The 14,256-nt window shown below is 52.6% G+C and overlaps 1 protein-coding gene across 1 annotated transcript; it reads right to left on the reverse strand.

Moving 5' to 3' along the window:
• Window positions 1-700: 700 nt before the first annotated feature.
• On the reverse strand, window positions 701-13,597 carry CDK5RAP1 (CDK5 regulatory subunit associated protein 1). The gene is made up of 14 exons (XM_066625774.1): window positions 13,539-13,597; window positions 12,613-12,923; window positions 12,042-12,145; window positions 11,069-11,103; window positions 10,476-10,576; window positions 9,734-9,944; window positions 8,376-8,496; window positions 7,009-7,239; window positions 6,805-6,902; window positions 5,082-5,137; window positions 4,571-4,701; window positions 3,587-3,736; window positions 2,083-2,217; window positions 701-991 (listed from the first exon to the last, which is right to left on the reverse strand). Exons 2-14 carry the CDS (start codon window positions 12,896-12,898, stop codon window positions 911-913), a joined length of 1,740 nt encoding a protein of 579 aa, XP_066481871.1. The 5' UTR covers window positions 12,899-12,923; window positions 13,539-13,597; the 3' UTR covers window positions 701-910.
• Between the last annotated feature and the right edge of the window lie 659 nt (window positions 13,598-14,256).

The following is a 14,256-nucleotide window of genomic DNA, read 5'->3' on the forward strand; positions in this document are numbered from 1 at the left end:
TCCTCCTCCAGGGGCTTGTCCAATCCCCTTTGAGAGTCATCTGAGCTAGTGGCTACTGCTGCCACCGCACCCTGGGGCAATGTCACTTGTTCTTTAAGTCTGGGGCCAGAGGACTAGCATGCAACAACACTGATATTCAAGGAAGGATCCAAGAAAGACATGGGAAATAACAAGCTGGTCAGCTTCACACCTGTTCTGGATAGGCCAGAGCACAACAAGTAGAAGACTGGGCCTTGCTGACGGACAACCAGCAGGGTTTCCAGTTTCCGTACTTGAGCCCTGCCTCAGCATGCCCCTGGAACTCTTCTAAATGTCAACATGCACATGGATACAGGTGACTCAGCTGACACTGTACACCTGGTCTTTCATAAAGCTTCTACCAAAGTCCCTCCCCAGGTTAGTGGGGCCCTTCCCTTCCCCCCTGGCCTTGGACACTAATTGCTACCACTAGTGTTTATATTTAAAAATGTGTACCCTGCCATTCCACTCACTTCGAAGGCACAAGAGCAGCTTGCTGCAAATACTAACACCCAGAAACAGCATCACAAACTAAAATATATTAATACCGAAGGAAAGGGGGGAAATCAGTGCTTTAAGACTGTGCTTTAATTGACCAGACCACTATTTCCACCCTTCCCCATGTCTTCCTTGGTTGCTCCCCATCAGACCTCTTGTATGGCTTTACACGAGTTCAACAATATGAAACCTCACCAGGAAGCTGTTTATTCGGGCAGAGCAGCAGGAGGACTGGAGGGTTGATGGTAGGGCTGACCCCATCAGCAGGCAACCTGGCTAATGGTGAGCACAGAGTCTGACCAAGGAAGAGCCAAGGGGTCGTTTCTTCTCCAGTACCAGTTCTGCATTCCTCTGCGGGGGTGGGCAACCTTCGTCCCCTGTTCAGAGGGCTGCATCAGTAGAAGGCTGCAGATTCCTTCAGCGTGGTTCTGCAGAGGGGGGTGCCCTTCAGGGTCTGCGAGCTGGCAGAGGAGATCTGGAGGGGGAATATGGCACACAAAAAGAAAAAGACAGCAATTTTAACATTTGCATGGCAGCCTTACCACAGCTCAAACACACAGTTAACCAATCCAAGCAGACTGGATCAAGTCACCTGGTAATCCCCTCAGGCCCTCCCCCAAGGACAAACCCAAGCTGGAGCACCACAACAGAGGAAACTCCCTCTCCAGCCTGTCATTCCCAGATCATGTCAGAGGGCAGGGCTGGGGGACTCTGAGCAGGCCTGCCCACCTCCAGCATAACATTTGGGCAGGCTGGAGGAAAAGAGGTAGTGCTTTAGACCACCTAATTTGTTTCTGCTAGTACCTCCCCCCCCAAGGTCTACCAACCAGCACTAGCCTTGCACCTGATGGTGGGCTCTAGACCACATTGGTTTCTGCTCAGACAAGTCCGTTCCTCTTTAAGGAGCCACAAAAGTCCATTTCTGCTGTTAGATATTAACATGACTGCTTCTCTGGAAGGGGCAAAATTATGGCTTGCCACATGTGCCCCAGAATGAAAGGAGCAGCAGGATGTCCAAGCACCTGCCTCACCCAGGAATTTGGTTTCGCCAACATCCTGAGCTCACATTCCTCCCACACCAGAACATCTCTTGGGTGGTATCTTTGTAACAGCATGCAAAGGGCCTTGCCCAGAATGTCCCTCCTGTTCACAGAAGCATTGCTCTCGATGCCACCTCATGTCTTCCCACAGGCTTTCTTCATCTCAGCACCAGGAAGGGGAGAGAGGAAGCCTTTCTGGTCAAAGGACTGGGAGGGAGAAATTCTCTCTCTCTCTCTCTCTCTCTCTCCAGCAAAACCTCCCCATCCAGCTCCTCTGGCCAATCAGGGACCAGGAGGAAGGGTGTTTCTCGATTGGCGATCAGGTGCCTCTTCTTCCTCCTCCTCAGAGTGACCTGTGGCCGGCTGCTCTTGCTAGACTATCAACTGGACCCAGCCAGGTAATTCTTGTGTGATTCAACATGTGACATGACAGAACGGGGGTTTTGAGGACTGTTGGAGAGCAGCTTCCAGGCAACTGTGCCATGGAAAAAAATAAAATTCAGGAGGTCCCAGCTAGGCAAGTCACCTTGACAAGCACATAGTCGCCCGGCTGGGCTCGGGCCACAGTTCCTGTGCCGTCACCCAGCTCCACGTCGGGGAAGATCACTCTGAGGTTTCCGTCATTCCGGCCGCACTTTTCTGAGGGGGAGCGCTTGCTCAGCTAGAAGGCCAAGAAGAGGAGTGTTAACTTGCAGAACCCATTCCGTCTCCTTCTGAAACCCCCAGAAAAAAAATCGAACTGTCCCACTGGATTCTGACATGCTCACAAAATGCTCTTATGCACCGGTGGTTCTGGAGTCTGTAAAGGTATCTAGTTTGAAGCACACAATCAAGATGAAAAGCAGGAGCACCACACACACACACACACACACACGTCATTTCTTGCCATGGCCGTAGCAAGAAGCACCTGGCTTTAAAAAAAGATGACATGGGGATGGCCACGCTGTGGTTTAATATAGCAGTATAGTAGTGCAGAAGCTCTGGGTTTCTGAGCTTTTGGTGAAACATGACAACCATTTGGGCGGGAATACCCCCCTCCCCTCTCTCCCTTCCTTCTTCTCTTCTCTCATCCTTGGAAGTTTTCTTTGTTATGAGAAATTGAATGCAAGGGGCCCAGCGCAGGGGAGAACCAGGATAAGCTATAGTTTAGAGAGAAGAGGTTAATAGTCAGAAGTAAAGAATTTTATTGTTGCCTGAGGAACCTTCTTTATCAGTGGCTGAGAGCATCTCAAGCCTAGTTGTAGATTGTTTTAGGAGACAGTAATAAAAAGCTTGGGCAGTCTCAGAAAAGCAGGTCTAGCCCTTCACACGTAAGCTGACAGCTGGACTCTTCATTGCTTCAACTCGTGATTGCTACACACGCGTCATCCAGACACAGGTTCCCCATTGGGATCAAGGCAGGAAAGACCACAGAGATCGGGCTGAGAGGGCTCTGTTCAGGGCTGATGCACCAACCTAAGTGTTTGGGCTGACCCCACTGCCTGGGAGCACTCAAGGGCCAGAGCAGCTACTGGTGTCATGGTGCCTGCCCTGTTCACACAAAAGAGGTTGGGGGGGGGCAGTTTTGACCTCACCCGGGCCTGCTGCTTTTCCTCCTTGCAGTTCGCTGCATTTTTTTCTAGCCTGGTTCACAGGAAGGTTCATGCTGGGGAGGGTCACCCCCCACTCTCGTGCCCTTTTCGGGATTAAAGCAACACCCCCTCCCCACTATCTTTTTTCTATTTTTCTAGGCTTTAGGTGTTTTAAGCTGCCAATTTGCTTTATACCACCTGAGTTTTTAGTCTTCTTTGGCAGTGTTCTTAGATTTTTAAACTGGATTACCTGGTTTTATCTCTGAAACTGCAGGCTGGCCTGAAACCACTTGTATGCTGAAGTGCGGGACAGAAATGAACCTAGAAAAACCAGCACTGAATTGTGCACCTGACTGCAAGGCAAGTGCCTTGGCCACATCTTGCTTGGCCCTCAGAGGCAGCAAAGATGGGATGCTTGTCCCTGCAAGCTCTGAGGGCTTTGGGCACAAGGATACTCACCCCCTCCACCAAAACCACTTGCAGGCGACCCACAGCAGCTGCATTGGCCCTGGCAGCTTCCTCCCGGAACACGGTCATGAGCTCCTTCAGGCGTCGCTGCTTCACTTCAGATGGCACATCATCTTGCAGCCGGTGGAATGCCCGTGTTTTCTAGGGCACAAGGCACCAATGAACCAGATGCAGAAGCTACTCCAGGTCTCTTATGGGCTCATGTGCATTTTGCACCTATAGCCCCAGTGGCTGGAGTGCATGATGCATATTCAGACTATCTCCATAGCTCTGCTGCATTTACTCTGCTTCCATTGTCTGAATAATTTAGAATTGGGGGGGGTCAGAAAAGGAGCAGCAGAGGGGTGGAAAGGGCAATCATGGGGGAAGCTGCAAGTTTCCTTCAACAAGTATCAGGACCAGAAAGCTGGGTTTCTTAAAGAGCAAAGTGGAGGCCCTTTGACAATCACTGCAGATTATACACCTGTGCAGCAAATCCACTTGCAGTCCCTACCCAATACACAGCCATTAAGTCCAATGGGACTGGATCTCGCAACACTGCAGATTTATGCGCCCAAGTGCATACTTCCCCTCCCACCCCTTGGGATTACAGGCTGCCCAAGCCAGTTCCTGCCACTTTCACAGCCTAGCCGGAATTTCACATGCTGTCTAAAGGTGTCCACAGAGCTGGAGAATTCTGTCTCTTAAATTAATAACTCAAAACCTTGCACCAAGAAAATCTGGACTCTGTGACCCCAAATAAAGAGTTCAAAACTGGTTCATATTTGAAACAACTTCCCTCAGGAGCTCTGAGAAGTCTGTGCCAGAGAGCCGTTCAGCTCAAGCTGTTCACTGAACTCCAGTTCAAGGGGAACTCGAGTGAGGAGCCAAGGAATCTGTCAACCTTCGACCCCATTTGCTACCTTCAGAACCCCTTCCCTGGACAAGTGATCACAGAATGTATCCAGTCAATTTTGTATAGTGCAAAGCGCTCACCTGCCGCATGCTGTAGGCAAAAATGAAGGCAGTGTTGTAGCAGACCTCACGCAGGAGGGACACTGTCTGCTGGTGGTCTGCTTCAGTCTCCCCACAGAAGCCAGCAATGAAATCGCTGCTGAGGCTGACATCTAGAGGGGGGACACCAGAAGAGCCTGGTTGCTACAGGATCTGACCCACGTGGGCCCAATGAGCCCAGCATCCTGCTTCCTCAACTATGATCAGGCAGATACCTGGGAAAACCTCAAAATAGAAGACAAAGGCAAGAGCCTCCCCCCCCCCGCCCCACAAAGAGCCAAGATACCTGGTTCAAAATGACTCAATGGGAGTCACAAGTTGTGCGAGGATGGCAATGAGCGAAGCCACACAGAATCACCAAGTTGGAAGGGTTACCACAAGGTCATCTAGTCGAACTCCCTGCCTGTACCAGGAAATCTTCCCAGAGCACCACTAGTAGGTACCTGTTGAGCTTCTGCTTGAAGATCCCCATCAAGCAACAAGTGCCACCTACCAGGTAAGAAATCTCGGGCGTGGCGTACAAGTTCCAGGTAAGCCTCCCTTGTGTACCTGGGGAGAGAGCCAAGTTAGGCAGCCAAGGTGCTTCAGCGCCAGTGGCGTAGCTAAGGGGGTGCAGGGGGTAGGAGTTGCACCGGGCATCAAGCTTTAGGGGTGTAACAAGCTAAGCTTGACACTAGTAACCAAAATTGTGAAAATCTTGGTATGGATGAATAATACATTGGAAAGGTAATTTAATGCAGAATACAATGCAACAAACAGCACTGGAATATCTGTATTCCATCAAAAGTTATGGCCAATTAACCAGAAAATGAAAACACAACTGCCTTGTGGAACAAAAAGTGGATTTGCTTAACTCCAAACTGACCTATGAGACTGATTGTTCTGAGTGCCAATGACATGTTGTTATGATACAGCATGGAACCAATAACATTTTACTTATTTACTTAATTAAATTTGATTTTGTCATGCAGGGGGGCTACAAAATCTTCTTTGGCCCCAGGTAGCAGATATATGCCTTAGCTATGCCACTGACTGGGGGGGGGGAGGCAGCAGAGCTAGTGGGTGGTGAGCTGCTGGGGGGGAGGAGGTGGTTTCCTCCCAATTTTCACTTTTTTAAAAACTCAGGCATGATGTCACTTCTGGTTGTGACATAACTTCCGGGGCAACACTCTGAACTTGGCACCGGGCTACACGATCATTAGCTACGCCACTGTTCAGCACTAAGTCGCAAAGGAACAAGGACATGTTTTAAGGCCATAACTTTTAAAAGATCAATTAAACTCTTAATGGATTCAAAGGGCACTGCTGTTCAATTGGCTTTTGTTTTAAAAGGAATATTCATAGATGTAATCAAAACTGCAGGTGCCAGGAACCATCTTGGAAGAGGCATCCTGCTTTCCCTCACATGCCTTGTCCCAAGACAGTGCTTAATATGACTTCAACACCTACCACACTAAAATAAGAGGTGTTTTTTTTTGGGGGGGGGGGGTGTCCAAAACTAGAGTTTAAGTCACATGCAAGATTATGCAGAGTTCCTCAACCAACAGAGACTCCTTTAGTCGAGTGACAATCTGGTACATCTGCTGCCCAGTTCTATCCCCCGGCACCTTACAGCCTGCAGCTATGCCAATAGAGGCTGCGCTCCATGCTATGGCAGGGGGAGGGGGAATCAGAATGTGTGCCAGAGGTAAGTCAATCTTTACTGACCCCCAGCGGGCTGCCCAATGACCGAGGGGTCTCCTCAGACTTACACCAGCCATTTTGGTGGCATATGTCCAAGAGAAAGGGGGTGGGGAAGGTTCCAAAAGGGGAGGATAAGATCCAGTGTGCACGACTGCAGCTGGATTTAGCCCCCTGCTCGTCCCTCAACATGCCCCCTGGTTCCTCCCTGTCCCTGCCCACAGCACAGTCAGCCCACTGCTGACTTACCAGCGCTTGTGGGCCTCCCAGGGCCACTGCTGCTGCTCTTGGCAGCGGCCTGACAGTGAGCAACAGCAACCTGCCTTTTGTGCAGTTGAAAAGGGACTTGAGGTGTGCTGATGTTCTGCTGAAGGGCACCAATATTTGGAATCTCTTGAAACTGGAGGCCACCCTTTTCTACAGCTGCCACTGGCCAGGTCTAGGTCTCCAACCACGCTCAACAATGTCCAGTCTCTCCCTCTTTCATGCTCAATGGTGTCCAATCTCTCTCTCCCCCACCCCCCACACTCACTCACCCCCTCTTCATGGCCTCCAGGATCCGAGTGCTGCCACTTTGGACTGGAAGGTGCAGCTGTTTGCAGAGGTTGCGCCTCTCCCGCATAAGCTGGAAGACCTGCCAGGAACAGCACAGCAGAGCGTCACTAGCTATTCGGCTGCAGCCAAGTGATGAGTGGCAAGCAGGGCCGGCTCCAGGCCAGCGAGCCCAGCGTTGCACCCGCCTCGTCTGGGAAGTCCTTGGGGTGGGGGGAAGTGAAGCGAATCCTCATCTCAGGGTCCACGGCAGACACCCGGTCCAGGAGGCTGGCAAAACGCAAGCCGCCCTGCTTGGCTCGGTAGACGGTGCTGAAACCACGGCTCAGGTGAGTCGGTGCTGTTGAGAGGAACTGGACCTCGGAGGTATCGCGATAGCTATTGACGTTCTGGCCCAGGAGGGTCACCTCTTTCACGCCCTGCAAGGGGAGGCAAGCAAGTCAGTCAGGGAAGGGACCCCCACCCCCAGAAGCAGAGACTGTGCACATCCGTCGCTGATGCCAAAGGCGCCACCTTTGAAACACTCTCAGGAGTGCCCTTCTGCCAGAGCCAAAACAGTGCAATTGCTGAGGCTGACTGCAATCAGGAGCATCAAGTATTTTGATTGCTTATATATACCTTTTTTAAAAAGCAATTTAGCTTGAATTTGTTATTCCCTGCTAATTGGGTAAGAGGCACTTTTTCAAGTGGGTGCTCCTTCTTTTAGCAGGGGGAGAGTAACTGGCCCGCCACACTCCAGCAGTGTCTGTTCTAGTGGCTGTCTGCTGGTATTCTTTTGCATCTTTTTAGATTGTGAGCCCTTTTGGGACAGGGAGCCATTTAGTTAGTTGATTTTTCTCTCTAAACCGCTTTGTGAACTTTTAGTTGAAAAGCAGTATATAAATACTGTTAATAATTATTATTATTATTCATTTCAATTTCCTTTTTTGTAATTATGGACTCCCTTCCCCCTTTCATACACAAAACAAAAATAAGGAATAGGGAAGAAAAGTGGCACCAAGTCTTTTCACTAATGCCACCCTTGCTGTTTGAGGTGGCAGGATCTTCCAAGGAGGACTGCGGTGGCAGCCTCCAACACTGCAGCCAGGAGTCAAGGATTGTGGCAGTGAGGCTGGAAACAGCAGGGGGCGACTGCAACCACATCATGGCTAGAACAGGGTCCCGGCCCCTCTGCCCCCGCCCAACAGCACCCACTTCTTCAAGAGTACTTCCCTGTTCCTGCCCAGTTTGCTTTGAAGCAGCAGGCAGGAGGAAGTGACAGACATGGAGGCAGCAGAAGAATGAGGTGCACAAGCACACTTTTCGGGGGGGGAGGGGGAGAGGCAGATCATTTGGTTGGAGGAGGGAACGCTGGAAGCCGATGTTTACACCTTAACATCAGATAAAGACTGAGGGCCAAACAAGAGTTTGGTTTGCTTGTATGCCCACTGGCCATACAAACCGCAAAGCCAGGGAAAGGGGGAGGAATCAGACCCATCTTCACTCTAACAGGAGGGAGCCATGCTTAGCAAGGTACCCACCTACAGCAGGGCAGGGAGGAAAAGGGCCACCTCACCTGGTCTGACAGCATCTGCACTTCCTGGAGGATAGAGGCAACAGGGCGGCTCCGCTCACGGCCACGCGTAAAGGGCACAATGCAGTAGCTGCACATGTTGTCACAACCGCGCATTATGGACCTGTGGGGGGAGGGGGAGGAGTCAGGTGGGTGGGAGCAGGTACTGGCCAGGCTGGCTAGAGTTATCATTTATTTATTTATTTATTTATTTATTTATTTATTATTATTTTATTAATTTGTACCCCGCCTTTTTGCCCAACGGGCACACAAGGGCACAATGCCTTACAACATTTTTAAAAAAATACAACATTAAAAACAATTAACAATTAAAAAAATCTAAAAACAAACAAACCCCGTGGATTTTCATATAAAAGCAAGAACGCCAGCCAGCCTGTCAACCATTAAAAGCTTTTTGAAATAAAAAGGTCTTCAGTCCACGCCGAAACGTTAGCAACGAGGGAGCAGTTCTCAGTTCTAAGGGGAGGGTATTCCACAGTTCAGGGGCCACCACCGAGAAGGCCCTCTTCCTGGCCGCCGCCCCTCTCACATCTCTTAGTGGCGGCACAGTCAAAAGGGCTCCCCCAGATGATCTAAGAGCACGGGCAGGATTGTAGGGACGGAGGCGGTCCCTCAAATACCCCGGACCCGAGCCGTAGAGGGCTTTAAAAGTCAAAACTAGCACCTTGAATTGGGCCCGGAACAGAACTGGCAGCCAGTGTAGCCGCCGGAGCTAACTAATGATAGCTAGCTATCATGGGCCTGGTTCCAACCTCCCCTCCACCCCCAAACCACTGGTCACAAAACCCACCCAAGCGATTCCATTGGTCACACAACCCCAATCTTAGTGTGCAGCTGGATGTCTTCTGGGTCACCCCAATGCCAAAGTCTGCAACCAGTAAAAATGCCACAAAGTATGTACTTTTACATCATGTCCATATTCTGTTCCAGTGATATGACTGAATTATCTGTGGAAATTCAGCGTACTCCAGCAGGCCGCTCCCTGGGGAGGTGGAAGGGAGAAAGCACCAGGAGCTCAGGGTGGCCTGGGAGGGAGCTTAGAAGCCCCAACCGTTCTTTCCAAGCTTAAGCAGACTGCATTTTTCCCCAAACTGCACCCACAAACATGAGGACTGATAACCTGCTTTTTAAACAAAATCTCCAAGCCTGGAGCTTTTTATAAAGAGAGTTTCACGCCTGGAGCACGGCCCTTAAAACAGCCAGCACTCGTCAGCTGTACGTGTCCCTAGGACAGCTAAGCTCAGTTAAGACGAATTCAGGGGCGTTCACAGTTCCTCCAAACTCCCCATTCCTCTAATCCTGAGCCAATCAAAGGGGCAGAAAAGGCATCCAGTTCTTACACAAATGCAGATGTGCCACTGCCATTGGTGTGCACAGGCAAGATGTCTGCATAAGTCTCATCCAGAGACAAAAGGACATTGGCAGCCTGCTGGCCAGATCTGGCCACTGCCAGGAGCCGGGGAAGGTCACGATAAGCGTCCGGGCCAGCCACCAGGTCCACCAGCCTTTCCTGGTCCAGGATCTTCTCTTTCAGCCTCTTGGCCATGCAGCCTGCAGGAGAAGGGGAAGTCGGGACCGGAATGTCAAAACAGGGATATGCCAACTGAGTAGGGGGAGGGGTCAGCAAGTAAAAATCTGGAAGAGGATTTGCAGTATCTGCTGATTGTGAAACTGGGAAAGAACGGGAATCAAAACCCACTCCCTAGTCTTGTGACTCAGGGCCACTGTCAGCTCAGAATCTGCACTCTCCAGAAAAAAGGGGCCAAGGGGGGAGCTCACTGACTGCAGGGCCCAGGTGGTGACCACACATGCTCACTGACATACAGGCTGCCTCCCGCAGAGCCAGGCCCTCAGCCAGCTCAGGGCTGCCTACCCAGACTGGGAGAAGCGATCCAGGGTCCAAGGCAGAGAAGAGGGTTCTCTAGCACTGCCTGGAGAGGCTGGGCCTGCTGAGATCCTCAGGCAGGGGCTCCAGCACTGAGCCGGTCACCTTCATCCCTTGCTCCAAGAGGCTTCCCATTTCTGCTCCTCCTGCCTGCAACAGCATGTGTGTGTGTGGGGGGGGCTCTTACTCCCCCTTACCTAGAATTCCAATCCGCAGAGGCGCTTGCGTTGGCGGCCGCTTGGACTTCAGAGCCGTGAGGTGGCGAAGGCGGTTCCAGATGGTCTGCTCCGCTTTCTCCCTGCAAGGTGAGAAACCTCAGCAACAGCCTTTGCCAGACGCAGCATCTCTTGTGCACAGGCTGGAAAGTCTTCCCAGTTCCTTGCGGCCAGTCTCAGAGGCTCTGTGGAGTTTTCCAGACTGGCCTTTCACATTGTCACCATACATATATAGCCCTTGTCTTAATGCTGAGAGTACTGCATACCCATCTCCCACAACAACCCTGTAAAGCAGGCCAGCAATGTTCCGTTCTGGCAACAGAAGCCCGAGGGTGTCTCAGGGTTTGCTCATGGACAGCTTGTGAGATCACAGCCAGGCCTTCCCAGTTCATGTCTCAGCCATGACACTACAGCAGCTCACACTTTTCACAGGAGCAGACCATGTCAACCCAGCAGTTCTGCCTTGGACCAGGAAATACATAGCATGAGTCTCACTTCCAAAACACACTTGCCTACTGGGGAACCTCCTTCCGCACCATGTCCAGAACCAAAGCAACTAGGAGATAATTCCTTACCTGATTGAACACGTGACAAGGAGAATCACATCAGCCTAATGGAAAGGAGAGAGGAAGAAAGTGTTGATTTCAAAAGCTGGAGGGTTCCAGAAGAAGGCACTGTTCTCTGCACAAGGCCAACCGGATCTGACTGGAGCAGGACGCCAGCCCCAAAACATGAGTTAGAATCCCCAGACTATTTCAAGGGAAAATAAAACCTTTGAGACTGCATGGCAGAGGGCAGGCTGCAGTTGCAAACTGAGCCAAAGGGCTAAGTCTGATTCTCCAAGTGCTCCTGAGTTGCTCAGCCCCTTTCATGACTTCTGAGTTCCCCTCAGAGAGAATTTACAGGTTAAAAACCACAGTATGGCATGAATGCAGGTACTAGGCAAAAGTGAGACATGTGCTGAATCATGCAAGGGCCAGCAGCACAAGGTCAGGCTCCTTATTTCTAGGTGGGGAGACACGACCACCCCAACTTAACCCCTGCTAATTGGGTAAGAGGCACTTTTTCAAGTGGGTGCTCCTTTTTTTTTTAGCAGGGGGAGAGTAACTGGCCCACCTCACCCCAGCACTGTCTGTTCTAGAGGCTATCTGCTGGTATTCATTTGCATCTTTTTAGATTGTGAGCCCTTTTGGGACAGGGAGCCATTTAGTTAGTTGATTTTTCTCTGTAAACCGCTTTGTGAACTTTTTAGTTGAAAAGCGGTATATAAATACTGTTAATAATAATAATAATAATAACTTGCAGCCCACCTCTTCTAGACTTACGTTAGTTATATGCCACCCTTTACAAGTGCTTCTGGGATCGGTTGATCTAGAGGTGCGCCCCAGAATCCTTTGCGTGGGTGCAGAGCAGGCTGGGGCCCAAAGTCAGGTGTGTAGCATGAAGAGCTGTAAGTGATCCTGGGAGGGGGGCAGCTCTCTGACCACACGCTGCTCCTGTGGCACACCTGACTATGTGGCTGCCACAAGCCATCCCCAGCACACGTACCTCCTCCAGCCTCCTGGTCCTCAGGTAGCCACTCCTCTGAAGGATGGACCAGGCAATCTCAGTATCGCTGACATTCATCTGACAGCCGTACGTCTCCAGGTACACTGGAACAGGGAGAAAGGAATGGGAAACGGTGGGCTCCTTGGGGCTCACTCACCCCTCTGCAGACTTTGCACATCAAACTGCCTGACCCAAAGGAAGGAAATATTCTGCCCCTGAAGCACTCCCAACAGAAGCTCATCTTGAGCCCTGGCAGTTTTTAGATGGGCATCCACTAAGAATGCACCTGCCCACTGACCCGGCCATGTAGGCAGGCAGTGGGTGAGAAGGAGCCTGCAGGGCTCAGGTGCGCTCTGACTAATTGGATCTTCCCAGGCTGAGCTCTGCCACAGAAGACATGTTCTGGGGCTGGACCCCCCAGTTCAGAGGACCAGACAGAACTCACCCCCCCTTCAGGACCCTCCCCCTTTTTCCTAAATGAACTCGGGTACAGCAGTTCCTCTTCCGAGGTCAAAGAGGATCTTTGCTCAAGGTGGTGTGTGATCGGCCAGGGCAAAGCAGCAGTACAGACCTTTGCTTGGTGCCTCTGCCAAGGTGCCAGGGTCAAGATAGGGCGCTGGGTCATCTTCAGCCAGCAAGTGGTGACCGGCCTGCACAGGGGCAGCTTCTTGCAGGAAATGCTGCAGGGAGGGGCCCTCAGTCAACTTAGCATGGAAGTCTCCCAGGCCTCCCTTGCGTTCTGCTTCCTTGGAGTGCGCCACAGAATCCAGGCCACAGGTGGAAAGCCACGCCCGGAGTGTTGCTGGCACAGTCCAGCCCAGAGGCCTCTGGCAGAGCAGCCGGGCGCCCCCCAGCATCCTTGGCACCTGGGGCTTGCGGCTCCTAAAACGGCAGAGAAGCAGTGTCTTGCGTGAGGCTCAGACAGGCACATTTTGCACAGATCCAGGCTGCAGGGAAGACTCGCAAGCTACACACAGATGTGTGAACATGCTGGGAAGCGGTGCTTTGCCACAGCTGCCCCACAGCCCTCAGTTATGGTGCACACACAGGGAGAGATGACTGCACCGTCATCAGTGCGCTTGACCAGAATTATGTCCATCGCTGTGGCCCAGACTCCACAAAGTGCATCAGCTCCCAAGAGATGTCGGCCTCTGGCACTTCTGCAGGGCAGGGGGCTCTGAAGGGCCAGGGCCAGCAGGGTTGGGGGCCGCCCAGCACATCTCCTCCCTGGGCAAGAAAGGCCACTGAAGCAGCCATCAGGAAGGTGGTCCGCAGGAAGGCCGCAGCTGGCCCGTGGCGTAGCTAGGGGGGTGCCAGGCACTGAGTCGTGCAGGCAGCCCTTCTCCTTCGGAGCCATTCCGGGCGGGGAGGCTCCCCGCACGACTCAGTGCCTGCCCCCCCCAGGTACGCCACTGGCTGCAAATGGCAGGATGCACTGAAGACCGCCCAGAGGAGCCCCTGCCCTGCTCTGCTCTACCGATCCCCCCGAAAGCCGACCTCGCAGCGGGCTCTCCACGCTCCGCCTGGCCGGAGGGGCTGCTGCGCTGCGCTCCGCCCCGCCCACGACACCGACCTCCTTCCCGGCTGCCGCAGCCTTCCTTCCGCTGCTCCTCCTCCTGCCCGCCCCGGCAGAGCAGCGCCGCCCTCCTCGGAGCGCGCCTGGCTGGGCTGGGCTGGGCTGGGCTGGGCTGGGCTGTCTTGGCAGCTGCGGCTTCCTCGACGGGCGGAAGCTCAGCAGGCGGAGCCTTCCCCTGCCGGGGTGAGGCCCCACCGCTTGAGCGCCTGCCTGCCTGCCTGGGTGCTGTCAACAGGCGCTGTGCCGGGAGGGGGCCCGCAGAGGATGCTCCCGTGGCTGCTGCGGGCGCGCCTCGAGGTCGCTGCCCTCCAGGAGCTCACAGTCACATTTCCCTGCAGCGGAGCTTCCCTCTCTTTCAGGAAGGGCGTGTCGGGGGATCGCCTTCGGTTTGCAGAGAGCAAAGACTCGGGGCCCGATCCTCTCCAGCAGCAGTGCAGCCCCAATGCAGCCCCAAGGCCAGGGAGCAGGTGTTCCCAGCCCTTCAGGAGGCCACTCCAGTACAGGGTGCAGTGCGCGCCCCCTTGGCACAGCTGCAGCCACACTGGAAAATGGGATAGGATGGGGAAAAAGTGTCCTGAAGTCAGGGAAAATAATAAGAATACTAATATTTCTATACCGCCTCTCTGGTCATCGGATTCC

This window comes from Tiliqua scincoides, chromosome 4, assembly GCF_035046505.1.
Source record: "Tiliqua scincoides isolate rTilSci1 chromosome 4, rTilSci1.hap2, whole genome shotgun sequence".
Taxonomy (NCBI): Eukaryota; Metazoa; Chordata; class Lepidosauria; order Squamata; family Scincidae; genus Tiliqua; species Tiliqua scincoides.